The sequence below is a fragment of the Canis lupus genome (genome assembly GCF_048164855.1).
Source record: "Canis lupus baileyi chromosome 25 unlocalized genomic scaffold, mCanLup2.hap1 SUPER_25_unloc_1, whole genome shotgun sequence".
NCBI lineage: Eukaryota > Metazoa > Chordata > Mammalia > Carnivora > Canidae > Canis > Canis lupus.
This window is the reverse complement of record NW_027326441.1, coordinates 1-27,695: the sequence shown is the minus strand read 5'-3', so window position 1 is coordinate 27,695 and position 27,695 is coordinate 1. Positions and strand designations below refer to the sequence as shown.

Genomic DNA, 27,695 nt, shown 5'->3' with positions numbered 1-27,695 from the left:
TAGGTCTTATCTCCTCTTTATTTGCATGTGGTTACAATTTATAAATACACTTGCTGTTTTCCTCCCCTCCAAAACTCTCCCTTCTCCCTAGTAACTGTATCCAAATCCCCAGTGTTTAATGACTCCTTTTCTTGTCTGGGAGGAGAGGGGAGGGGTGGTCCTCCACGTAACTCTGTCTTCATGCAAGGGTCTACTTCAGTCCATGTGAAGTGTGGGCTCTCAAAGGGCCTCTGAAGCTGGGGGATGAACATCACGAGTCTGCTGGAGGTCCCACTGATGTCCTTGCAAGTGACCACGTGGCTGGCATCCTTCTGCGCCACACTGAGAGTTCAGAGTGTCATGATGGGCAGCAGTTAGCATCATATGTCCTGTCCGTGCTGGAAGCTGAGCTGCCGCAGCCCCAGCGGGCAGAAGGGTCTGCAATGAAGTCTCAGGCCTGCTCAGATGGTGGCAAGAGTCTGGTAGCAGGTACATGCCCAGCTAGTGGCCAGCCCTGCTCTCGGAGACGCGTCTGAGACCTGGCCCCTTGGGGTCTGCCTCTCAGGGGCCCTGCCCAGGCCCTCTGTCAATCCCATGTGGGTAGGGCAGCCTCAGGGGTAAGGTGTTCTCGCACCTGCCTTCTCCTGGCTTTTCCCAGACACTAAGAGGCATGGGTGTCAAGTTGGGTCCTTGTCCCTGTTAGAGGGCATGGCACCCCAGGGTCTCTGTTTCAGCCAGGTGCCAAGCTTTGCCATCCTCCTGGTAGGGTGTAGAGAGCCCAGGAGGGCCAGGGGCACCCTCTTCAGGGGTGGGGTATGGAGGCTCTGGGGAAGCAGGGGGGTCTCCAGGGCCTCGTGCTCCCCCCAGTACTGGCCCATTGTAGATGTAGATGTTGCCAGTCACAGTCACAGACCCGCCGGTGACGTGAATGCCATTGGTACCTGTGGGAGGGAGGCAGAGTGAGAGGGGCTGATGGTGTTTAGTCTTACTCTCTTTTAGTCTTCTCATTTCTGTCTGGCTCACATTCTTCTCCTGCCCACTGTCCCTCCCTTCCCACCTTTCCTTCCCTGCCCCCTCTTCTCCCTGCCACCTGCCCTAGGCTTACCGTGGGCCACCTGGCCTTGTTCTGGGAGCTCAGGCTCCAGCTCTCTGGCCTGGCTGAGAGGACTCTGCTGCTGTAGCATCTCTTCCTCCAGACTTGGGGGTGCTGGGAGTCTGGCTGAGGCTGAGGCCAAGTCTCCAGAGAAGGGTAGAAGAGGCTTTACCAGGTCCGGGAAATGTGGGTTGACCCTAGGAGGCTCCCAGCTTCCGTCAGCAGTATTTGATTCCTCTCCCTGTAGGAGAAAGGCAGAGAACCAACCAATGATGTGGGCCTCAGACCCCCATCTTTCTTTAATCCCCACACCCCACTCCATGCTTAGGCAGCTCACTGTTCTCCTCTATTCCACTTTATGCTCCCTGCCACAGGGCCTTTGCACTCGATGTCCCTCCTCCCGACACTTTCCCCTAGATATTGTGATGGTTGGCTCCCTTATTTCTTCAGCTCTCTGCTCAAATATTAGTTCATCAGAGAGGCCCTCTCTGCCCACTCTAAGAAAAATATACCCCCACCCTTTGCCACTGTCCCCCTACCGTGTTTTATTAGCCACTATCACCCCCTGATTTATTTAACTTTATTCTTGCTCCCCTGGCCTATAACTCTGGGAGGGCAGGTACTTTGTTTCACTCACTGCTATATCCATGGTGCCCAGAATGGTGCCTGGCACATGGTAGGCTCAATCAGTTATTAGTTGAATGGATGCTGAAGCCTGCACACTCTTATCCTGCCTACCCCACCCTGTTCACTTATGCCTGCCCGCCCCTCCTTATGCCTCCTCAGCCTTCCCCGTTACCTCTGGACGCCTTTTGAGCAGGGATCCTGTAATAGAAAATGAAATGAGGGTCAGGCCCCCAGTATAGTATGCCTGGGCCGCTGCTGGGGCTTTCACCCTTCACACCCTGCTGTGACGTTTGCCCCCCACCTGGGTTCCCAGAAGGAACGAGCTATCATTGTCCTTATTTCCAGCCTACAAAAGAAGGACAGGGTGGACAGAATGTCCGTGCTGGGGGCGAGCATCTCGAGTCTTCGGGGTGTGGATGGGCCGAAGGGTTGGCACTGGGGAAGCTGACTGTTCCTCCCACCCCAAACTCCCTCCCTCATTCAGGTGGGGACAGCCAGCTGGCCAGGCCCACTGCCCTGCTGGCACCCAGCTCCTTCCTACCCAGCTTCCTGCAGAGAGAGGGGTGGTTCTTCCAGGTGCAGGCCAGGACCGTGGTGAGGAAGAGGAAAGAGGCCAGTGGCAGCAGGATAGCCAGCACCATCACAGTTCCTGGGGGGATAGCAGACAGAGAGCCGTGGTGACATGGGGTGGGAGGGGCAGAGGCAGGAGGGAAGCTAAGGACCGGCTTTCTAGTTCTCTGGGTGACCCAGAGAAAAGGGGAGCACAGCTTTTCCCATCTAGACCCACTGTGGTTCCTAAAGGCAGTTAGAGAAGCTGTCCTTGGGTTACAGAGAAGAGGAGCCAAGTTGGACTTGGGGAGGACCTCCTGGCAGCCAGCAGAAACTCTGTCATGGATGGAGGTTTTTTGGGGGTGGTTCTGGTGGCCTGTGGGTGAGAACAGGAGTGTGCACAGGTGGCTTTCCAGGGCTGGAAGAGGTTTGCTGGGGTGGGTGGCGGGGCAGGAACGCTGGGCCTTGGGTTTGTAAGCAGACTCAGCATAGGGACATGTTTCTGTGGACATGACCATCTTAGAGAGAGGCCACTGTAGGAGCTGGGATTGCCCCTCTGTCTCTGTGGGGGTGTTTATGGGGGTGGGAGAGGAGGGACTGCAAGGTCTCCACCCCCTTGCTCAGGGCAGGTTCCGGGGCAGGGAGTCGGAAGGGAGGCTGGGAGTTGGGGTTCTCAGGTTCTGGTATGTAGCGGTGGATAATTCCTGTCTGTCTGTCTTTCTTTTAAAGATTTAATTTATTTATTCATAAGAGACACAGAGAGAGGCAGAGACATAGGCAGAGGGAGAAGCAGGCTCCCCGAAGGGAGCCTGATGTGGGACTCCATCCCAGGGCCCTTGGGATCACGACCTGAACCAAAAGCAGACGCTCAACCACGGAGCCACCCTGAAGCCCTAATTCCTGTCTTTCATAGCAGAGTCTACAGCACCCATTAAGTGTGCCTAGGCAAAGTCAGGAACACTTGGACATGTGCATACTGGGAGCTTGTCCTTTCTGATCCACCTAAATCTGGGGCCTGAGGGAGGGCAGAGTGGGAGGCATGGGAAAAAACTGGACCTGGGGTCAGAGACGTCTGGGTCCTGGCCCAAGTAGATGACTATGTAAGTCATTCTACCTCTTGGAGCATCAATTTATTCAAAAATAAAATGAAGGGGTGAGGTACATATGATCTAAAATTCCAGCTCTAGAGTGCCAATTGTATTTGATACATCATTAAAAAGTAACAAAAGGACATGGAAAAAGATTTGATATACTTGAATGAAAAATCAAGTTACAAAATATTCAAATGACTCTACTTCTGGAAAAACAATTAGATGTGTAGACATACATAGAAAAATGTCTGGAGGATATATTAAAAAATATTAAGAGTTGGATAATGCTAAGTGATGATCCTGTGGATGATTTTTAGTTTTGTTTCTCTGAGTTTTCTTTTTTCTTTTTTCTTTTTTTTTCTCTTTTAAAGATCTTTATTGGGATCCCTGGGTGGCGCAGTGGTTTGGCGCCTGCCTTTGGCCCAGGGCGCGATCCTGGAGACCCGGGATCGAATCCCACGTCGGGCTCCCTGCATGGAGCCTGCTTCTCCCTCTGCCTGTGTCTCTGCCTCTCTCTCTCTCTCTCACTATCATAAATAAATAAAAAAATAAAAAAAAAATAAATAAAGATCTTTATTATTATGAGAGAGAGAGAGAGAGTGAGCGAGTGCCAGCAAGAGACAGAGAGAGCATGAGCATGGGGGCGGGGCGGGGGGGGGTGCAGAGGGAGAAGCAGGCTCCCCACTGAGCTTGGGGCTGGATCCCAGGATTCCAGGATCCTGACCTGAGCCTAAGCCAAAGGCAGACAATTAACCAGCTGAGCCACCCAGGCTCCCCATGAATTTTCTAATTTTCTAGAGGTGTGCGTGCATTCTGGCATGGGGTCTGGAATAAGAAAGAACCGAGAAGAGATCTTCATAATACCAATTACCACGTGGGTGATCTGGGGCAAGTCACATAAACTCTGCTGAGCCTCCTCCCCTCAGTGAGGATAATAATAGAACTACAGTTGACCCTTGAACAACATGGGGGTTAGGAGCACTGACCCGTGTGCAGTTGAAAATCCATGTATAACTATTGATTCCCAAAAAGTCTTAACAACAAATAGTCTACTGTTGGCCAGAAGCCCTACCAGTAACATGGTTGAGTAGCACATATTTTGTATGTCATGTATTTGTATACTGTGTTAAAGTGAGAGCAAAGAAAATGTTATTAAGAAAATCATAAGAGAAAATATATTTATAGAACTGTGCTGTATTTATTGAAAAAAAAGCCACATGTAAGTGGGCCCACGCAGTTAAAGCCAGTATTGTCCAAGGGTCAGTTGTACTTTCTAGGGTCATTAAGCAAGATTAAATGAGTTAGTGATTGTCAAGTGCTGGCAGAGTGCCTGACACACTAACTCTCACTACATGAAAGCTATTATTATAAATATTTGGTAATTTAAAAAAGGTAATAAACTTTCTCCCAACGAATAATGTTCACAGTCATTAGAAATATCCCTTAATCATCTGTTAGGCTAGGAAACCAGTAACTTCACAGAAAGAAAAAAACAAAACAAAACAAGAGTCAAATGTGGGATGAACTCTCTCATAATGAAAGTGTGTAATCTAATAAAGAGATTTTCAGGGACACCTGGGTAGCTCAGTGGTTGAGCGTCTGCCTTCAGCTAAGGGCGTGATTCTGAGTCTGGGGATTGAGTCTCACATCGGGCTCCCCGTGGGGAGCCTGCTTCTCCCTCTGCCTATGTCTCTGGCTCTCTATCACTCATGAATAAATAAATAAAATCTTTAAAAAAAGGAGAGAGGGAGAGATTTTCAGTCTAGTAAAGTAGATTATATGATGGGGGCATGTCCAAAATGATGACAATGATGTCAGTTACAATCACATATCAGTGTAGGAGTGGTCCTTGGCATGATATTATATGCAACTTACAAGTTATAATACATAACTTAAAAAGAGTATATGTATTTGTGTATATTAAGCTGGCCTAGGGATACTCCGAGTTTTCTTTAGGGAACTTCTCTGCTTGCCCCAATTCTGAGGGAGAAGGATTCATCTTTTCCCCATTTTCTTAGATGGGAGGAATTAAGGCATCTTCCCACAGTCCTCCCACCCACCCCCTCCATGTGCTCCTCAGGCCCAGGCCCCTCACCTGGCGTCTCAGAGTGCTCTAGTGGATTTCTGCAGCTGGTGTCAGACTTGGCAGTGCCTGGAACTGCCTCCACCAGACCCTGCTCTTCACACCTGTGGAGGATAGAGAGGCCCGACTCAGGTGCACACAGGGCTGGAAGTGGCAAGGCGAGCCCTTGGACGGTGAGCATAGCTGGGGCGGGTGGGGGGGGTGGGGGGTCAGCATCTGGGACTTCTGGGGTGGTAGGGGTATGGGGCGGGGGCGCACTCACCTTGTGTGGGGCTGGCAGCGGGCCCTGGGGGAGGAGGTATTCTGGAAATGCCCTGCTTTGCAGGGAACACAGTTACTGTTAGCCACCCCGACTTCATCTGGCAAGAGAAAAACAAGGGCCAGCCAGGGTGAGTGGCTAAGGGGAGTCTCTCCATGAGTTTCCTTTGCTCCCACTGGAGGGCCCCTTCCTGCCCGCCTACCTCATTCTGGTCTCCCTCTTGCCCAAGGGGCCTCCCCAGAGCTGAGAGATAATAATAGAATAGCTCCTGAGGCATCTGTTCCCAGTTCCAAGTCTCTGCACACCCCTGCTGTGAGCCTTTCACGGGAGGGGGCGGTGAGAGGGGGGCTCTATATACCAACGAGAACTACCTTGGGGCACCCCACAGACCCAGCACTATGCGCCCTGCCCCCTTCAGGATCACGGGGACCCAGCATCCTCCCTGCCCCCTGGCCACAGTGACCTCTGACCTGTCAGCTCAGCTTCGGTGCCAGGCGGGCAGTCAGAGAGTGGCTCGCAGTGTACACACTCAGTGTCCCAGTGTACGCAGAACATTCCCGGCTGGCAGCGGCACTGGGTTTTCTGTCTGCTGGTGCAAGGCACGGTCTCCTCAAAGCCCAGCACTGGTGGGGAGACAGAAGAACTCAGCGGAGAGGCTGCATGCCAGGAGATCCCAGCCTCCCCAGGCACAATGCCACTCACTCTGGTCACAGGGGCGGCACAGCTGGCAGATGGAGAGATGGTTCCAGTGCTCGTTGTAGGAATTTTCGGGGCACATGGCACACACTGTGTCCTGGCTGCGGCTGCATTCCACTGAGACATGTGTGCCTAGAACGTGAGTGGGGCAGCTGGAGTGTCAGGGGAGCAGGGTCCCCCCTTGCCTCTGCTGCTTGCTGGGGTACCCTGTCCTCTCGACAACCGCACATGAAGGATGGCCAGCTGGTTTTCCTGGGAGATGGTGTCTGCCTTCCCTCCAAGGCAGAGAGGTGGGCCGGAGTCCCCTGCAACTCATCTCCCATCCCTGGCTTCCTCTGGCCCTTGCCTCTCACCTGGGGGGCAGCGGGAGCAGCAGACCTGATGCTTGGGCTCGTAGTATTCCTTCTCCCGGTCCTGGCAGGTTTGGTTCTCCGTGTGGTAGGGGAGCTCCTTCGAGGGGAGATGGGGAGCAGGGGTGAATTATTCAGGAGTCAGCTGGGGAGGGCAGAGGGACTAGAGGGAGGGCTGCCCAGACCCCTCTGCCCCTCCCCAGCCGGCCGCCACCCACCTGCATGGGCCCCTCCCTTACCGGTCGGGCCTGGGATGCTGCCAGGAGACCGCAGAGGCCCACGATGAGTGGCCCCCAGGCCAGGCCGCAGGGGGAGGCGGCCCATGGCAGGCGCATGGCGGCCAGTCGGCCAGTCGGCCAGTCGGCCAGACGGGTGGAGGCCTGGGAGGAAGCTGGGAGGCCTGCAAGTCCTGGGCAGCGGTGGCAGCAACCTCCTGAGCCCAGGGCCTGGGACAGGGCTGGGCTGACGTGCCCTGGGGGCCCAGCGGCCGGGCCTGGCCTGGCCTCCAGGGCTCCAGCGCCAGGCTCAGGAAGTGGGAGTGGAGCGAGCCGGCCTTCGGGGCGGGGACAGGGAGCTCTGGGAGCAGAGGCAGCTGTCGCAATCGGGGAAGAGGAACAGGCTTGGCTGCCCCGATGCAGGGCGGGAGGGGGCGGCCGGGAAAGCACGTGAGGGCAGCAGGGCCGGAACCGGGCCTCCTCCCTTCTTCGGAAGTCTGGCCTGGAGGGGAGGACCACGGAGCCAGGCTAGGTGGGGAGGGGGCAGCGGAGCCAGTGGGCAAGGCTCAGATGAGCCCTGGAGAGCAGGTCAGAGCTGACTTGGAACAGAGACAGACGGACAAAGCTGTGTCCAGCTGGGTGCCAGATCTGAAAGTGGAAGGGCCTGTGACCCACGGACACAGAGAGTGCGGGACCCGCAGAGGACCACAGCCAGTCAGCCACGCAGCTTCTAGGAAACAGAAGTCCCAAGCTGGCATCCGTCTGGACTCCTGGGGGTTCCTGCCCTGTTGTGTGCTTTTTAAAGATAAGCTACAAAGGAATAACAAGTCAGCCGGCCCTCCCCATCCTTGACCCATCCTGGTACACACATAAGGGGGCACAGGTCACCTACAAGACATTGCAGAGAGGGCGGTGGCCCCTGATCCCCAATGCTTAGATGACAGGGAGGAAGGGTAGACCCAGTTCCCAAAGACCAGTAGGGGTGGCTGCGGGGAGCTGGGCAGCCACAGCCCTCCTTCCCAGCTTCCTCACCCAGGAGCCTCTGAATCCCTCTGAACTGGAGGAGGCTGAGATCCCTCCTATCCAGCCCCCTCCCCTCAAGGATGAGAAGACAGAGGCTGAGGGGACCACATAGAGGAGAACAGGATTCCAGGGGGACTTGGCCTCGTCCCTGCCCCCTTTCTTCCCATCATTTCCCTGCGACCCATGAACAGCACCCCCCGTGTCCCCTTATGCCAGGCTCTCCAGTCCTCAAGATTCTGTGCTCTTGGCTAGCTCCCATCTGTGCTGGAGGTCCACCAGGGCTCCGAGAAGCACCCCCACCCCAGGCCACACAGCCACCCCCCCCACCCCCAATGCAGTCTGTGACCTATTGCTTTTTGCCTCCCACCCCACCAGGCTGGGAGCTCTGCAATGACCTGGACTGAATCCTTAAGTCTGGGTCCCTGTGCTTAGCCCAGTCTGGCCCATTCCAAGTGTCCAGTACATAGTTATGGAGTAAATGGTGATGCCTTGTCCACGTCACATAGTCAATGTATGTGGAACCAGCCTAGACTCCAGAGTTCCTGATTCCCGGGTCCTGAGCTCATTCAGGCAATCATGCTGCCTCCTCTTCTGTACTCATCCTTTCAGGAGTTGGTTGGTCTGACTGGCTGGACAGCCTCTTGGTGGAGGAGCTGGGAAGTCCTAGTGTAGGAGTGTGTCTGGGGTGGAGGCTCACAACAGAGTGAAGGGCCTGCCTGAGTTTAGGCCTTTTGCTGTCCTCCCCTGGTACAGATCTGTACTGTACTGTACTCAGATCTGTAGTCTGCGGGCCAGTGTTTATATGAGTGGTCCAGGGCTGCCCAGAAAGGGACGAAATTTCAGAGCCGCATGCACCACTCAGGGCTCCTGCTCTTTCTGGGTCAAGGGAATTGGGGGCTGGGATTGGACTCACCACTGAGCCCTTCAGTGCATGAAGGTGTATGTGTGTGTGTAGGGTCCCTAGAACCTCTTTTCTCTTTCTATTATTTTTTATTTTTAAAAGATTTTATTTATTTATTCATGACAGAGGCAGAGACACAGGGCACTCCCTGAGGAGAGCCTGATGAGGAACTCGATCCAGAACCCTGGGATCACGACCTGAGCCAAAGGCAGATGCTCAGCCCCTGAGTCACCCAGGTGCCCCTCTTTTTACTTTTTATTATGGAAATTTTCACGTAACATATACCTATACAGAAGGGAAGAAAATAACATCGTGAACTGTAGCTTCGGCTCATGGCCAGTCTTCTCTCTTCCATACAGCCCTCCTCTGTTCTTCTAATCTTTCTTTAAATCTTTGGAAGGAGACCCCAGCATGTATCATTTTCATTTGAAAATATTGCAGGATTTTATTAAAATGCTAGGAACTCCATTTTTTTTAATTGAGGTATAACTTACAAACAATGAAATGCATAAAGTATGCTAATCTTATATACACAGATTGGTGAATTTTCACTTTTGTATGTTCTTGCGTATCTCCCTAGAACACTTCTTGCATTTCAAAAGGTTCCTGCTTCACAGGTAAGCACTATCTCAGGTCTTTTTTAAGCCCAGGTGGCTGAACTCCTTCCTGCTGCCAGTCTTATGCTGTCAGTTCACCTTCAAGGACTCTCTGGATCCTAAAGAAGAGTCTTAAGATGTGGACTTTAATCCCCTCTCTGGGCCTCTTCTCCTTCTCCTTCTTTTTTTTTTTTTAATTTTTTATTTATTTTATTTATTTATTTATTTATGATAGTCACACACAGAGAGAGAGAGAGAGAGAGAGAGAGAGAGAGGCAGAGACATAGGCAGAGGGAGAAGCAGGCTCCATGCACCGGGAGCCCGATGTGGGATTCGATCCTGGGTCTCCAGGATCGTGCCCTGGGCCAAAGGCAGGCGCTAAACCACTGCGCCACCCAGGGATCCCTCCTTCTCCTTCTCCTTCTCCTTCTCCTTCTCCTTCTCCTTCTCCTTCTCCTTCTCCTTCTCCTTCTCCTTCTCCTTCTCCTTCTCCTTCTCCTTCTCTTCTTCTTCTTCTTTGACAGTCACCTACTGGTTTGCTTGCACATCTGTTCTCTAGTTTGCTCTGTTCTGGATCACTATTGGGAACTACATTTCCCGGATTCCCTTTTCCTCCAGCTTCTGGGTAGGTTCAGCCAATAGGAAGACCTAGGTTCTTTCTCCCCTTTCTCTTTGCTGTGGGACATGGGACATCACCTGTGGTTGGTTGTGCTTCTTCCTTCTTTCCTTTCATAATCCTGTCTCCTCTCAGGGAGCCCCCACTATTGACTTCCCTTTGAATGGCTCAGGAGGCCTCTGGGTCTATAAGGCTACATGACCCTGCTGGCTTTCCAGCCCTAGAGATAGAATGGACTGGCCTCCTGCTTTGTAGCTTTCTGGGTTGTCTTGCTGTCCCCCGTTGGCTTCTTATCTTCTTCATCACCCGTGTACCAATTCCCTGGGCTAAATTTCTTCCATTTGAAAGACTTGGAGTGTTTCTTGTTTCTAAGCTGGACCATGATTGACAAAACTTACCAATAAGTAGTTATTATGCCTACCCAATCTCCTCCAGAGGATAAAGGAAACTCACAGGCGGATCCATGAATTCTTTATGGGCAGGTCATTGTCTTGGTTTCTTTCCTTTGTGTTCTTTGCCAGCTTCCTTCAAGTTTTACTGATTTCCATTGGGCAGTACCAGGTGTGGACTAGTGTACCCCATAGATTCCCAGAATGTTTGGGAGTGGGGCTCTTCTCCCAGGCCTACTTTCAAGGTTACTGGTGAGAGATTTTTCTTCCCAGAGGTCCAGGAAGAATCCCAAAAGGGGGTTGGTGGGAATGGATTCTTTTAGATACTCTCTCGGTTTCCTCTTCCCCACACTGCTCTTAGCCAACTGGTATCCTTAAAAAGGGCTTGGGAAACACTGAGAGACTTATCATGGGTGAGGGCCTTCCTTCCCCAGTGTGTTGGCATTTTCACTGGTGACCATCCTTTCCAATAATCCCAAGAATTATTGGTAGAGAAATCGGGTCTTGACCCAAAGGAATAAACTTCTTTTTTTTTTTTTTTTAAGATTTTATTTATTTATTCATGAGATTTTTTTTAAGATTTTATTATTTATTCATGAGAGACACAGAGAGAGAGGCAGGGACATAGGTAGAGGGAGAAGCAGGTTCCACGCAGGAAGCCTGATGTGGGACTTGATCCTGGGACTCCAGGATCGTGCCCTGAGCCAAAGGCAGATGCTCAACTGCTGAGCCAGCCAGGTGTCCCAAGGAATAAACTTCTAATGGTGAACTTCTAAGTCTCCTGCCAGGAGACTGGAGTAGGAGTGGCAAGGAGGAATTTTCTGGTGCATCCTTTTAGGTTAAGGACACCATATTAAGTCTAGATAGAAGGATCCCTGTTTTCCACGGTGGGCAGTCCAGTGTTGAAAGGCTAATTAGCTCTAAGTAGTGAGAATAAAGAGTTGCATTTAATTGAGTGACTCATTTTTTTATGCTAGAAAGAATAGAGGCTGAAATGGAAAAAGTGAAGGAAATGTAGATAAATTAATAGATTACAAATTAATGAGTTGTCAGCAGAAATCAGGATGTTGGATGGAGATGCTTTCTCATAGCCACATCATTCTCTGCCAAAGATAAACTTTGAGTCTGAAGATGTTAATTTTGCTGTCTTCTGCAGAGTAGGTCAACAAACAGTGACCACTGGACAGTGGGCCACCAAGATGAATAAGACTAGCACCTGTTCTCAGAGAACTCATAGTATGGCCTGTGCATATGCACGCACATGGATACACACAGGTACACACACACACACACACACACATGCCAGGATAATAATAGTATACGGTGATAAGTGCCACCATAGAATTCTCAACAAGGCTTTCTGGGAGTGGAAGGGCATTATTTCCATCATGTCCTATTCCCCAGAGAGCAAGGAGCAGGAAGACCCTTCCAACTTACAACGCTCATCCCTTTGCAGACCCTCTGTTTTTCTTCTCTCCCTGTTGCCTTTGCACATTTTATGGCAACCCCACAGGGTCAGGGGATGGCTAGTGCTAGGAGAGAAGAAACAGGGAGAGGCTAGGGGAACTTCCAAAACAAGTACAGCAAGGCCCTAGGTCCCCCAAGGAACAAGACTCCGTTTCTCTGGAAGTCAGGGGAGCAGCATTGAGCGTGGAAAAAGAAGAGGCTCAGCTCTTCATTGGGCCTCACTACTAACTCCTTGTTGTCTGTGGGCAAGTCACTTTGCTTCTCCAGGCCTTGGCTCCCTCCTGTGTTAAGTCAACTGGAAGGGGCCTGTAGGACCATCTGGGCTGGCTCACCTTTCCTCCCTGCTGCCATTTCACTTTTTAGATGAGAATATGGGGGCCCTGAGAGATAAAGTTGCTTTTTCAAAGTCACATAGTTTAGGGGTGCCTGGGTGACTCAGTATGTTAAGCATCTGCCTTCAGCTCAGGTCATGATCCTAGGGTCCTGGGATCCTGCTTTATGCTCTCCCTGCCACTCCCCCTGCTTGTGCTCTCTCTCTGTCAAATAAATACATAAAATCTTTAAAAGAAGAAAACCACAACAAAGTCTCATAATTTAAAGGCAAAAATGGGAGTCACAGAATACCTATGACATGGTCCCATTTATGAAAAAAAGTGTAAGTTTAAAGAAATACATATAGGTCTATAAAAGCACACAAAAGATCCAGATGGACATACAGATTATGACGGCTCTCCTTGGGCCGAGGGGTGGGTAAGAAATGGGACAAAGGGGAGCTTTTGTTGGTCTGTATATTTCTGTATTGTTGGAAAGTTACGTTGTGACAACAATGTATTTGGGCATGATTTCTGCACTTTCAAAGATACTATTTAAAATGGAGCCATGAAAAAAAAATAAATAAATAAAATAAAATAAAAAAAATAAAATGGAGCCATGACTGAAGCAGAAGAGCAGGTCTTAGATTTCTATGTTCCTCACAACAAACTCGATCTGGCCCATTCCAGATCTAGAAGGACACTTCCTGTAAGCATGTGCTGCCATCCTGTACCCTGACAGCAGTTATAGGGACACCACACGCTCGAGCTCAGCCCAGACCAGTCCTTGCAATTCTTCTTACAGAGCCTTTGAGATTAAGACTGTGTGCTGTGCTGCTTTAAGCTATGGTTGGATTTCAGACACCAGCTAGCTAATACAGAAGACAGGGCAGTGCCTCTGTGAACCTTTCAGATGAAAGGAGCAGGGTGTCATATACCCTATTTGTAGGTAGGATGGTTCCTTGTTTAGGGACCTGGTTCCAGGGAGAATGGAGGTTCTAGGAGTGTCTGGGTCCCATGGGAATGTGAGGGGACGGTGTCGAGAGATTTTCAGAGTCAGGGAGATAACCCAGGACCCAGATTGCTAATGAGCCCATGGACTCTGTGTGTGAACCTCCCTAGCTTTCAAAACGAGGTGCAAGGGGGCTCCAACTCCCCGTGAATCTCTGGCTGGTACATCATGGGAAATAAATGGCAAATGCCCTCAGTAGACAACCCCAAAAGAGAAGAACTATGATTTTGTGTTTCACTTAGCTTCTATTTTGTTTGAAAACTGGTTTCTTTTGTGGAGGGTCAGTTTCTTCATCTAGAAAATGAAGGAAAACCCAGGCTTTCCCTTTCTAGGAGGGGTGTCCGCAGCAGGGATCAAAGGAAGGGAGGGGACCCAATTTGGAATCCTGGTTGACAGCAGCTCTCACTTTAAAAGGCCACAAGAGGGATCCCTGGGTGGCGCAGCGGTTTGGCGCCTGCCTTTGGCCCAGGGCGCGATCCTGGAGACCCAGGATCAAATCCCATGTCGGGCTCCCTGCATGGAGCCTGCTTCTCCCTCTGCCTGTGTCTCTGCCTCTCTCTCTCCCTCTCTCGAATAAATAAATAAAATATTTAAAAAAAAAAAAAAAAAAATAAAAGGCCACAAGAGACCTCTGGCCTCAAGAGGAAGCTCCATAACCTGGCTGCACCCCCAATTTGGAAGTACCCTGCTTCCTTCTTATTTGCCTGGCACACTCTTTGGTGTTCCTCAAGAGGCAGCTGCGATGTTACCTCCTCCAGGAAGTCTTTCTGAGTCTCAGGGTGAGTGCCTCCCCCCTCTCCCGGCCAACCAGGGGTTCTCTCAGTACTTAGTTCTTATCTCTGCCACTAGAGTCCTAATCTCATGTTGCCTGCCTATCTTCTTCCACTGAGTCTTCATCAGTGCTCTGGCAGGGCCTGTATCTGCATGTCCCAGGACTGTTCCTCCCAGGAGGCACTGGAAGCTGGAAGCCAGGAAGCGGCCTGTGGTGGGTGGGTGCGTGGGGGGCACCGTGGCGGACACCACCTCTCTCCCCTGAGGCTCAGGGCCTGGGTTGTATGGCTGTGCCTCCTTGGGATATGTCTCTGGGCTTTCTCCCTGACCCTTCCCTTTCTGTGTCCTCACTGCTTACACTTCACTCTTTATCCTCTTGCTGGATTAAGTCTGGAGCAGAGATTTTGGAGGAGAAACACAGCCCCTACCAGTGAGCTTTTTCCTTCCTTCCAGGGCTGGTGTAGCCTTGAACTGTGCCCACCTTCTCCCTCCCTGACACCCATGCTGCCCACATCCCTCCCTGTTCCCTCAGGGCCTGCTGTCCCTAATGCTCCTTGGGCTCCATCCAGGTCTGTGCCCAAGTGCCCTGCCTGGCCCCTGTGCTGCCTCTCAGTGACCACATTCCTGCAACCCCGTGACCACAATAGGGGACATTACACATTCCTGGCCTGGCAGCCTATGGTGTGGTATAAAAAAGAACAGAATGTCCCAGGGCCCCGCCCAAGCTTCAGCTTCACCTGCACCTGCGTCCCTCCCTGGCCTGGACAAGGTAGAGGGTGGGAGTGGGGAGTCAGGAGGGCAGAGGATGGAGCAGGGAGGGTGGGCTGAGGGGCGCTCTGTACTCCAGAGCCCAGTGGGGCCAGGAGGTGTTCCCAGTTTATTGAGCAGGGAGGAGGCTTGCAGATACCCCTTCTTCTTCTACAAGACCTGGGGGTGAGGCTGACCCTCGGGTGCCTTTGGAAGGAGTCCTCAGGGAGGGGCCCCAGCTCCTGGAAGCCCACTTGGGGCTTCTTCCCCCTTGATCTCCTGCCAGGGAGGGGAGAGTCCCTTCAAGGCTGGCTCCCTCCACTTCAAAGGCCTGGTCCCCACCCCTCTGCCCCTCCAGCAACTCTGCCCTCCCCTCCCAGGCCTCCATCCTGTCCTCCTCTGTGGGTCTCCCTTTATCTGCCTTCCCTGTTCTCCTGGTCTCCCCCCAATCTTAGTCCCTCTCATTTGGGCTCTGTTTCTTTGTTTTAGGCTCCCAGCTTGGTGTTTAGGATTCCTCTTCTTGTCCAAGATCTCTGGCCCTGCCCTGTCAGACTGTCTCTGGCCTCCTGGTCTGTCAGCCCCTTGCCATTACTTTTGGTTGGGGGGAGGCCTCTCGCCCCCTCCAGCCCTGAACTCCCTGGGCATCTGCCCTCAGGAGTTCTCCTCCCCTTGGAGAACTCTCAGCTCTGACTCCTCCTTGGCCCCTCCTCCTGCCCTGCTCACCTTTAATTGAGATGCTAATGAGGCTTCTGTCGCTTCCATCCCAGCCTGGCGGGCGGGCTCCCCAGACTGCCCGCTGCACCTGTCAGGTGAGGGGGAGGAGAGGCTCGGCTGCCAGATTCAACTGGAAAGGAACCAGTCCCAGTCCAGCCACAACCTGGGAGCTGGGAGCAGGAGGCAGCCCAGACCTCCTGGAGCCCTTCTGTCCCTGGGACAGAGAGGGAGTCAGGACACAGCTGAAGGCGAGGGCCAGGGACGCAGGAGAAGAGCCCACCTAGACTGAAAGGGGGTGACTCGGGGAGAAAGAGGAAGAGAGGCAGGATCAGAGAGCCTGGCACACAGACAGGAGACAGGCCAGGAAGAAGAGAGCTGAGAAAGAGACCCAAAGAAAAGCAGAAAACAGAGAGAGAGAGAGAGAACCTGAGCTGGGACACAGGTCTTGCAGGAAGGAGACTGACAGCTGAGGAGACAGACAGGGAGGTGCTGGGACAGAACCCCAAAGGGTGGCTTCCCAGGGAAGCCCAGCAGCAGCTCTTCTGCCCGGACTCCAGCAGGTCAGCCAGCTCTGGGAAGGTGGAGGGAGCGAGGGAGGGGCGGAGAAGGGTGGGCTCCAGGCGGGATGGGGGCCTGGCCAGTAGCCTCCCTCTGGGTCGAGGTGATAATGGGAGAGGCACCAGAGCTCAGAATGCAGCACTGACCCCGACCCTCCATGACCCCTGCTCCCCAAGGCTCATGAAAGGAGAGTGTCGAGAGGAGGAGGGGCTGGGCCCCAAACCCGCTGCCCCCCAGCAGCCCACAGAGGAGGAGGAGGCCCTGATCGAGTTCCACCGCTCCTACCGGGACCTCTTCCAGTTCTTCTGCAACAACACCACCATCCATGGTGCAATCCGCCTGGTGTGCTCCAAGCACAACCGCATGAAGACGGCCTTCTGGGCCGTGCTGTGGCTCTGCGCCTTCATCATGATGTATTGGCAGTTCGGCCAGCTGTTCGGGGAGTACTTCAGCTACCCCGTCAGCCTCAACATCAACCTCAACTCCGACAAGCTTGTCTTCCCTGCTGTCACCATCTGCACCCTCAACCCCTACAGGTCAGTCCATCCACCAATCTCTCTGCCACCTCCCAGGGTACCTGGGACACAGGAGGCAGACCTGTAGACCCACAGACCTGGAGAGGGGTAGGAGGTGGCGAGATGGGGACCAGGCTGGCGGCTCTGGCCAGCGGGGGTGGGGGTGGGGGGCCCTCCTCGCATGGCTTATCCAGAGTGTGGTTGGTTGTTGGGCCAACGTAGCCCTCCTCTTCCCTTCTCCCTTCCCTTCTGCCTCTCACAAGTGGGAAGGAGTGCTGATGAAGTGAGATGCCGATAAACTCCAAAGGGCAGGATAGAGATCATTCCCATCCCTTCCCCGAAGCAAAAGGAGGGCGAAAACAGGCCTCCTCCACCCTGAGAGAAGAATGTGATGAAGAGGTGAAGGGGTTGCAGGTGCTGTGGTGGTGGGTGGGGGGTGGGAGCTGGCAGGGACTGCCCCCCTCCCAAGTGTGTTGGTCTTGGTGTAGAAGGGGAGTGTAGAAGGGGAGTTTGTTTCAGAGAAAACAAGGTGGGGGTGGTGGCAAAGCAGTCTGAGAGCACTAAGGCTGGGGGTAGAGCCAGAAGGAGACCAGGATAGGATAGAAAGCAGACCCTGCCCCCCCCATTCCAGTGGTTCCTCCCAAAGCCCCAGTTGACCCCTGCTGGGCTGTACAGCTAACCTGCCTGGGTGCCTGACCTTTAAGTGCTCAGGTGTGTCCAACAGTTTTGGGTTTCATCAGTGCCCTTTGCCAACTTTTCTCTTGGAAGCCAGAGGGGACGGTAACCATGGAGAAGAAAGGAGGGCAGGGTTAGGTGTTCATATATCCTTTTGATTTGTATTCACTCGGTCATGCAACACCTTTGGGGCACTTGAAGCATGCCTGACACGGTGCTAGGCACTCGGCAAATGAGATCATTCATCGTTCATTCCTTCTTCACTGAAGGCCAGGTACTTCGCTAGGTTCTGGGGGCTGGAAGATAAAATAAAGTAGAGACAGGCGGCACAAATAACAGGAGGACCAAAACACAAAACAAACGAAAAAACCAAAGCAGCAGGAGGACAGGGTGGTCAGTATAATAAAGACTGTGAGAGGCACAGTCTCTGCCTTCAGGGAGTGTAAGATTTCTGAGTGCCTGCGGGTGTGACCGTGTGTGTGTGTGTGTGTGTGTGTGTGTGTGTGTGTGAGCAAACACTAGGTATATGTGCGATTACGGATGATGGAGATTGGTCACATACCAGGGGCGGAGGCCCCCCATGCATTCTATTGTGTCCAGGGGTGTGTCATGGGCCTAATAAGGGTTAGGACGTCCTGTGCTGCAGAGAAAACACTGCTGGCCATTTCAGGGATTGGCCTCCATATGCCCTCCTGGCCAAAGACCCACTTTCTGAGAAGCTGCTTCATGCACCAGATGCTGCTAAGTACTCTGTAGCACCCCTAACTCTCTCAGCAGCCCCAAGAGGCAGGGACTATTATCTCTATTTTACATTGGAGGAAACCAAGGCAAAGACAGTCAAGTCACAAGGTCACCGAGATAGGGACTGAGTTGCGGCTCACCCTCTGTCTGATTACAGACCCTTGCCTCTTCTTAATACCCCAGGTGCGGGACATGGAATATATGAAGTTTGTAGTCAAATATTTACATCTCATTTCCAGGCTCTCCTTTCTCTCCCCCAACCCCCGCTCATTTTTCTTTCCTGGTGCCCTGGGCCTTTGCTTCTCTTCCTCTTGACACTCTGCTGCTTCCCTGCCCTGATCTTTCCTCCACTTATTCCTCTTCACCCCTTTGGACCATGGTGGAGGGGTGGGACACTGGGACCACCCTGAGCCAGCAGGGAGGGGAAGGCAGGCAGGTGGGAGGGACTACAGGCTGGGTAGCAGGCTCTCCATAAATATTTGTGCTTGGGAGACATGAGTGGGAGACAGAGAGGGCAGGGCTCCATCTGTTGACACCTGCCTGTAGATAAACTGAGGTCCTGCAGGGTCCAGGGTCATGGGCAGTCCAGGAAAAGGCCCCAGGGAATGAGACCAGAGCTACAGGCTGGGAGGGAGGTGTCCACACAGAAAGAATCTCACCTGCATGACTGGCAGCTGCAGGGCTTAGCAGAGGAGCGCACACCCAGGACAGGAGGGGAGTCAGGGAATGTCCCCTAGCACAGGAACGATGTTGAACACCACATGCTGCCCCTACTGCTTTATAAGCACTGTCTCATTGAATCCTGCCAATTCCATGAATAAGAAATGATTATTATTTCCATTTGGAAAGGGAGGTGAAATAATTTGAGCAAGGTCACATAGCAAATAATAAAGAAATAACAACAATGATAGCTAACACTTCATGGCACTAAATGTGCACCGGATAGGTTACATTTTATATGAAGTTATTTAATTATCACAAGAGACATCTGAAGTAGGTACTAGTATTAGTCCTGTTTTATATATGAGGAGACTGAGGCCCAGAGAGATTAGGTCACCTGCCCAAGCTCACACAGGTGAACAATCACCCAGCCACCCCACCTAGCAGCCACTGCATCTCAGGTTAGCAGCTGAGTCACAAGCTGAATGTGTTTGATTTCAAAGCTCTTTCTTCCTCTGCACTTTAAGGAGGGGCTGGGTGAAGGTGCCACGGGGGTTCAGGCTGCTGGTGGGGCATGCTGGGTGGGGGTGTAGGAAAGAGCAGCAGTGAGATGAGGGATACTCAGGAGTGCTGGAGAGAGGGATCCAGGGTGCTTGGCTCCTGCTCAGGGAGGGAGATGGGGGGGTGGACAGGTTAATGCAGCCTGGTGAGTGGTGACCTGGGTGTGAATCACTGCTGCGGGCTGGCAGCAGGTGCAGGAGATGGGCTAGATGAGTGATCCCTACAGGGAAGCAGCAGGGAAGAGGTGGAAATCAGTGGATAGGATAGGAGAGCTGCTGCAATAACAGGAAAGACGCAAAGTCAGAGTAGGGATGCCCACAGCTGGCAGTAGGTGGTCCACGGCCAGCAGAGATGGAGCCCTTCTGGGCTGCTTTGGAATTTCTGGGAGAGGGGGCAAGGGCCTTCCACACTAAAAAGGGAAGTTCAAAAAAGTCAATGTGAAGGGTCGGCCAGTGCAATCCATTTCTTTTTTCGCCAGTGAAGGGTTTTTTTCATATCCACATCTGAGGAAAACTGAGCCTGAGAACATATTTTTCATCCAATTCTGGGAGAGACTGAGGCGAGACCTCAGGAAGATTTCGAGCTTCTCAGACAGCAAAGGAGGTCACAGAATTCCCTTCCTAAGATGGCAAAGCAGAGGCATGGTGCAGGAGTGGGGTGGGGAGGGCTCTGAGCTGGACCCTCTGTCCCTAACCCCTCGAGGTCTGGAGAGCAGGCTCTGCGGTGGCAGGGCTGGCAGGCCCGCCTCTGCCCAGCACGAGAAGGATGCACTCCTTCTCACGTCAGGCCCCTCCTCACCTCCGTAGCAGCTGTCCTTAGAAAGTTCTTCCTTAGGTAGAGCTACTATTGACCCTGTTAGGATGTCTAGCCTCTGACCCTGGTTCTCTCTCTTTGAAGAAACCCTAAAACCATCTCCTTCATCCAATGGCCTAGAGTTCAGGTATGCCTAGGGCAGCAGCACCTGCCGAGGAGCTTGCAAAACCCACTATTGGAGTCTGATCCTTTTAACAAGCTTGTTAGATAAGGAAGGTGATTCCTCTCCCCACCCTTCCCCTGCAGAAAGATGAGAACGTAGAAAGCCTGTAGGCTTTGCAGGTTGCCCCACTGTTATGTGGAGGAGCCAGAATTGGAATCTGCTGGTAGGCTCTGCTTTTTAATTTATTTTTATTTTTTATTTATTTTTGAAAAAAATTTTATTTATTTTTCGTGAGAGACACATAGAGAGAGGCAGAGACATAGGCAAGGCAGAGGGAGAAGCAGGCTCCCTGCGGAACCCCAATGCAGGACTCAATCCCAGGACCCCAGGATCATGGGGCTGAGCCAAAGGCAAACATTCAACCACTGAGCCACGCAGGCGCCCCTAGGCTCTACTTTTTTTAAGGCCACAGAGTTACATGGTGGGTAAGTGGCAGGCAGTGCTCCTGTGTCTCTGTGGCCTGCTCTTCTCCATCAAGAGTAATGATAATAAAACAGCAGTGGTTGTACAGTGCCTCCTCTGCCAGATATTTGTCCTCGGGACTTTTCATGTATTTGCTCATTCACTCCCCATAACAACTATGAATAGTCCCATTTTACAGGGGATGAAGCAGAGGCAGAGAGGAGAAGTAGCTTCTCCAAGGCATCAAAACAATGGGCAAGGCTCAGACTATGCCTGGAGAGCTGATTAGAGCTTAGTTCCTTGGATGAAATGGTTTCTAGAGCTTTCACCATCCAGGCTGTCCATCCTCGGAACAAGCATTAGTTTGTGAACATCGATTGCTCCTAAAACGTTGCAGCCGGGACTGAATTGAACCTGCAATCTGAGAGCTTGGAGTTGACTCTGGAGGGGCTGACTCTGTCTTCAGGGAGGCTCACAGCTGAGAGGCTGCCCAAGGGCACCTGCCTGTGAACACAGTGTGGTGAAGGCTGAGCTCCCAGAGGCTGTGAGTGTGGGTCCCCAAGGGCTATTTGTCCATAGCCCCCTGGGAGGCAGGCTGGAGGTGCTGAGACATGGGGGAGAATGAGGCTGAGGAAGGTGCCAAAGAAAGGGAAGTCAGGGCTTCTTGGTGGTCTCTGGAGGAGGGAGGGAGGGGAGTAGGGCCTCAGAGGCACCCTGGCTGGAGAGGAAGCTACTGAGTTTCCAGGGCTCATCCTGCCTAGTGCTTCGGACTGCTGGCTGAGAATGCTTTACAAGGGTCCTCCTGGCGGGTGGGATGGACAAATCCAAGGGCAAATCCAAGGCTGGGCAAATCCAAGGCTGCCCGGTAAGAAGGGCTTTCCTGTGAGGGCTACTGAGGGGAATGGGGGAGGGAGGAGATGCACACAGGGAGGTGGCTGGGGTACAGACCCCTAAGTCTCTCCATCTCCCTGCTTCTGCTAGTCTGTCCCAAGCAGAGGAGAGAGGCTGGAGGGGAGGTGACCAGTGGCAGGGAGAGGAGATGGTGCTGCCCATTCTCGGGTGGTTCTGAGTCCGGAGTGGGAGTAGTGGGAAAAGCAGGGAGCAGGAAGTCAGACAGGCCTGGGTTCAAATCTTGGTTCAGATACTTCCTTGCTAAGTGGCCCTGGAGAAGTTGCCCCGTTGATCTTAGTTCTTAGTTCTTAGTTCCCTCAATCGTCAAATGGAGATACTAATGCCTGCCTGACTGAATCGTGTGAGGGTTGGCCCACCCTCCAGCGTAGGGCTGTCTGCCAGCGCACATGGGAGTGGGGGTAGTGGCCATGACAGGGTAGGAGGTCAAGATAAGAAGGACTGCACTGTCTTGCTGAAGCCCCATGTTTGCATTCTTTCTCACCTCTCCAGCCCTAGGTCTCTTACCAGGGCCCTGCTGTTTGCAGAAGATCTGTTATCATTAGTGGGTTTTACCCGGTGGCACTTTTCTTAGTTCTAGGTGTCAACCGAAAGGGGCAGGGAGAGATTTGTTTTCTGGAGGGGTGATATGGGAATGCTCCCTTCCTTAAGGCTCCCCCACCAGAAGGGGAGAAGCTGACCTTGGGTGAGGTGAGCCTGTTTTGTATGGAGCCTGGCCTCTTCTGGAGGTGGGAGGTGGGAGGTGGGAGGTGGAGTCCCCTCAGAGGCCTATCAGGAAGAGGTAGGCAGGAGCTGAATAGGAGGGGGCCAGTGAGGGGAAAACTGGCATAGGGACAGCCTGTGAGGTTGGTCTGTAGGGAGGAGCAATGTAGCTAGAGAAGGTGATGGACCAACTCTGAGTCGGTGATGAGGATGAGGGAGGTGCACAGAGGAGCCCGAGGCAGCTGAGGGTGATGTGGAAAGGGAATGCTCAGCTAGACATGTGGTGGCTCATGTGAAAACAACTCCAGCCAGTGTGGGACACCTGGATTCTTCCTATGTGACCAGGAGAAAGAAGTTGAGTTTCCTGGGCTTCATTCAGGCTTCTGTCCGCGTCTTCCTGATATTCAATGGCCTCTTCATTTTGTGTTTCTCACTGAACCTCCTGAGAGTTTCAGGTGGTATGCAGATCTAGTGTTATGCCCATTTCACAGATGGGGAAACTGAGGCGGGATTCAGAAAGGGTGAGTTACTCACCAACATTGCCCAGCTAGAAGTATGTAGCTGGAATACCAGGACCCACACCCAGTTAATTCTGGCTCCAGTGCTCCTTCTGGGGCAACTTGCCAACCTCTTGAAATAGCCAGAGCCAGCAGGAACAGAGTGGAAGGCAGCGTGATGGATCGAGTGCTTTCTGACATGGTTCCTGGCTCTGTAACCTTGAACTAGTCACCTGCCTAAGGTTTTTCACCAGTAAAAAGGAAGGACAATAGTATTCGCTTACAGTGGCTAATAGTTTGCTGAATTACACTGAAGATTACATGAAATCATTTGAATTCTGATACCACAGTGCCTGGCTCAGAGTAAGTGCTCAATAAAGACCAGCCGTTTTCTGCCACCCTCTTATTTTATTTTAAAAGATTTTATTTATTTATTCATGAGAGACACAGGGAGAGAGGCAGAGACACAGGCAGAGAAGCAGGCTCCTTGTGGGAGCCCAATGCAGGGAGGATCGCACCCTGAGCCGAAGGCAGACGCTCAACCTCTAAGCCACCCCGGCATCTCTCTGCCGTCCTTTTAATTACCAATCATAAGCAAGTATCTGGGAATGTCAAACACATACCTTTGTCCTGAGCTACTTTTTCTGAGGGGATGCAGGGGTAGCCGGAGCTGATACCTGGGCCCTTGCCAGCTAGACTTTATGAAGGAGAGAGAAACAGAGCCAAGTGGAGGAGACAGTGAGGGTATGGCCTAGAGACTGGTTAATGTAGCTGCACATTAGGGCCCCTGGGGTTCTTGTAAAACAACCTTATTTGGGGCCCGCCCTTTCCCACGAAACCTGAATCTCTGGCAGTGCCTGCCACACACAGGTATTTGACTTTTTTCTTTTCTTTTCTTTTCTTTTTTTTCTTTTCTTTTTTTTCTTTTCTTTTCTTTTCTTTTCTTTCTTTCCTTTTTTTTCTTTTCTTTTTTCTTTTCTTTTTTTCTTTTTTCTTTTCTTCTTCCTCCCTCCTTCCCTCCCTCCCTTCCCCTCTCTCTTTCTTTCGTTCTTTCTTTTTTTGAGAGACAGAAAGAGAAAGTGTGAGTGAGGGGAGGGGCAGAGGAAAAGAGAATCTAAAGCAGGTTCCATGCCTAGCACAGAGCCTGATATGGGGGGGGGGGGGGCCTTGATCTCACCACCATCATGACCTGAACTGAAATCAAGAGTCACTCAACCAACTGAGCCACCCAGGCACCCCTGGACTTTTTCTTTAATTGAGGTATGATTGACAAATAATACCGCGCACAAATCTTAAGTCCTCACTGAGGTTTGCCAATCAAGATCCTGAACATTTCCATTACGTGGTGGCCCAGGTAATGGAAGTCCATTCTGAAGTCCATTCTCCATCTCCCATGGTCATTCTTTGACTTTCATCATCATCAATTAGTTTGACCTGTTCTCAGGCTTCCTATGAAGGATATCACACAATGTGAATTTTGGTGTTTTTCTGCATGTGTCTGGCTCAACTCACTCATTTCACTGAACTTAATGTTTCTATAATTCTCTCATGCTTTTTGCCTGTATCAGCCTCCTTTTTTGCTGAGTGGTACTGATGGACCACTCCATCAAGCCTTTGGCTATTTCAAGCCTTTGGCTTGAAGCCTTTTGGCTATTATGAATAAAGGCCTTTCAAACCTTTTGGTTATTATGAATAAAGGTGCTATGAACGTTCAAGTACAAGTCTTTATATTTTCATTATGCTTGAATAAACAGCTAGGAGTGGACTCGAGTAAAATATCCAGAAGTGAAATTGCTGGGTCATAAGGTAGAAACATGTTTAACTTTATAAGAAGCTACCAAATGTCCCTTGGCTGTGCCATTTTAGGCTCCCACCAGCTGTAACTCCAGCTGCTCGCCATTCTCACCAGCTGCAACTCCAGCTGCTCTCCATTCCCACCAGCATTCGACCTTGTCAATCTTTTAGGTTTAGCCGGTTTTTTGGTTTTGTATTTTTTTAAAGTAGGCTCCATGCCCAGCATGGAGCCCAATGCAAAGCTTGAACTCAGGACCTGAGATCAAGAGGTGAGCTGAAAACCAAGTCTTATGCCTAATGGACTGAACCACTCAGGCACCCCTAGGTTTAGCTTTTCTAATGGATGTTAAGTGGTACCTCATTCTTTTTTTTTTTTTTTTTTTTCAGAAGTCTGCCTTTTTAAAAATTTGTATTTTTCATTGAAGTTTAGTTGATGGACAATATTCTGTCAGTTTCAGGTATATACCATAGTGAATCAACCATTATGGTTTTATTTTACATTTCCCCAGGACTAATTACATTGAGCACCTTTTCTTGTGTTTAGTGATTATTTATATATATCTTTTGGTGCCTTTTTACTTTTATTATTTTTTTGTTTTGTTTTATTTTTGGTTCATTTAAAAACAATTTGTCTTTTTGCTGATTTCTAAGAGGTCTATATTTCAGGATAAGTTCTTCCTAAGGTTTTATTTTATTTAAATTCAATTAATTAACATAAAATATATTACTAGTTTCAGAGAGAGTTTAGTCATTCATCAGTTGCTTCCTTAGATATTTTTTATTCCAAAAATATTTTCTTACCTCAAGGTCATGAAGATATCTTCGATGTTTTCTTGAATCTTTTTTTTTTTTTTTAAGATTTTACTTATTTATCCTTGAGAGACACAGAGAGAGAGAGGTGGAGACATAGGCAGAGGGAGAAGCAGGTTCCCGCAAGGGTCCCAATGCAGGACCTGATCCCAGGACACCAGGATCATGACCTGAGCTGAAGGCAGATGCTAAACCACTAAGCTACCCAGGTATCCCTGATGTTTTCTTCTTCTTCTTCTTCTTTTTTTTTTTTTCCTCATGTTTTCTTCTGGAATATTTCTGGTTCTGAAATTTATGTTTAGGTCTATGATCCAAACTGACTTAATATTTGTGTATAAACTGAGGTAGAAGTTGAGTTTCCTTTTTAAAAAATCTTCTCAATACAGCAGATGGTTGTTCCAGCACCATCTGTTTGAAAAAATTATTTTCCCCATTGAATTGGTGTTTTGGTCAAAACTCAGTTGACTGCATACTGTAAGTTTATTTCTGGACTTTATTGTGTTCCACGAATCTATCGCCTACCCTTACATAAGCATTACATAAGCATTACACTGTTTTGATGACTGTGGCTTCACAGTGAGTCTTGAAGTGAGGTAAAGTACTCCAACTGTGTTCTTTTCCAAAATTGTTTTGAGGGGTGCATGGCTGGCTCAGTTAGAAGAAGAGTATGTGACTCTTGATTTCAGGGTTCTGGGTTTGAGCCCCATCTTGGGTGTAGAGATCACTTAAAAATAAATAAAAACAAAATTGTTTCGTCCACTCTACATTCTTTCCATTTCCACATACATCTTAGAATCAGCCTGTCAGTTTCTTCAAAATGTCTGCTGAAAAGTTGATAGGGATTGTGTTGAATCTCCAGACCAATTTGGAAGACATGAGAACTACACAGAATTTCTGACTCATGAACTCATGTAACTCTCCATTTGTTCTGGTCTTTGAGTTCTCTCAGCATGATTTTCGGGATAAAGTTCTTGCCAGTCTTTCATTAAATTTATTCCTAGTTCTTGATGTTGTTTATGGTATTGTTCTGTGATCTCAATTTTCCATCTTTTTGTTGCTGTTTTGTAGAAATACTGTTAATTTTTGTGCATTGGTTTTTGTATCCTACCACCTTGATGGATTTAAGAGTTCTAGGTGTGGTTGTTTGTTTCGTTTTGGTAGATTCCAGCCATAAGGCACTGCTACGACGGATTTTCACGATGGAGATGGTAATAGGGCCTGCACCGAGAAGGAATGTGATGATTTACACTGGACAGTGTTTAACTTCTGGTGTTTGGGCCCCACCCATCACTTATTAAAACTGAGTCTTCGATGGGGAGGGGCCGTGCAGCATCTATAGTTTCAGAGTTCCAGGCTAAATTCTAGAAGTGCAGCGAGGCACCTCTAATTTAGAAGGTGTCAGCCAGGTGGCAGGCGGGCCCAAAAGCCTACCCGGGGGGGGGGGGGGGGGGGGGGGGGGGGGGGGGAGGCTGAGGAGCCCCGGGCGGGATGACCCCACGGCGGCGCAGGACCAGGCCACACCCTCTCCCGCCTTGGGCAGGGGCAGGCGAGTTCCGGGTTCCCTTCCCGGCCTGGGCGGGGTGGGGGGCGGGAGGAGGGCGCCTCTCGCCTCTCGTTTCGGATAAACAGGCCGCAATAAATGCCGTCACCGCCGGGGCTCACCGTCGCCTCCCCTGCCCCCGCGGATCACCTTGTCTATACTCCCACGCCCCCCCGCCCTCCGAGAGGCCCTGCAGACACCAGAGCTATTCCTCGCGGGCTTCTCCACGATGAGCCGACCTCACCGGCTTCAGGCGAGGAAACTGAGGCCCTGAGGGGCCGGGACTCGCGCGAGGCCGACCCCCAGCCCGAGCGTCTTCCATCGCCGCTTCCAGGTACACGCAGGTTAAAGAGGAGCTGGAGGAGCTGGACCGCATCACCGAGCAGACGCTCTACGACCTGTACAAATACAACTCCTCCAATACCCTGGGGGCCCACCCCCGCGGCCGTCGCGACCTCCGGGAGCCCTGGCCGCACCCCCTGCAGCGCCTGCGGGTCCCGGCCCCGCCCTCCGGGGCCCGCCGAGCCCGCAGAGCCGCCTCCAGCGTGCCAGGACAATAACCCCCCAAGTGAACAGGAAGGACTGGAAGATCGGCTTCCAGCTGGTGAGGCCCCGCCCCCGCCCCCGGCCCCGCCCCCGAGCCCCGGCCCCGCCCCCGAGCCCCGCCTCGGCGTCCGGGCCCTGCAGTTCCGCCCGCGCCCGGGACTGCGCTCCCTTTCCGGACTCCGCCTCTGCTGCCTAGCAACGGGGGGCGGGACCTCCTCGCCCGCTGGCAAAATACAGTAGTTACAGAACGAAATATCAGCTCTGTGTGCGCGGGCACGTGGGGCCTCCTGGCCAGGGCCTCTGTGGGAGCCTCCAGGGGC

The 27,695-nt window shown here is 51.5% G+C and overlaps 1 protein-coding gene and 1 pseudogene across 1 annotated transcript; one reads left to right on the top strand and one right to left on the bottom strand.

The window, feature by feature from the left end:
• On the bottom strand, positions 1-7,340 carry LOC140629605 (tumor necrosis factor receptor superfamily member 3-like). Its single transcript, XM_072819099.1, has 10 exons — positions 6,967-7,340; positions 6,731-6,827; positions 6,384-6,509; positions 6,152-6,304; positions 5,685-5,781; positions 5,435-5,526; positions 2,241-2,348; positions 1,872-1,897; positions 1,085-1,313; positions 1-920 (listed from the first exon to the last, which is right to left on the bottom strand). The coding sequence occupies exons 1-10, from the start codon at positions 7,060-7,062 to the stop codon at positions 679-681; spliced, it is 1,266 nt and encodes a 421-aa protein (XP_072675200.1). The 5' UTR covers positions 7,063-7,340; the 3' UTR covers positions 1-678.
• LOC140629606 (epithelial sodium channel subunit alpha-like) lies at positions 6,350-27,433 on the top strand (annotated as a pseudogene).
• The last annotated feature ends 262 nt before the right edge of the window (positions 27,434-27,695 follow it).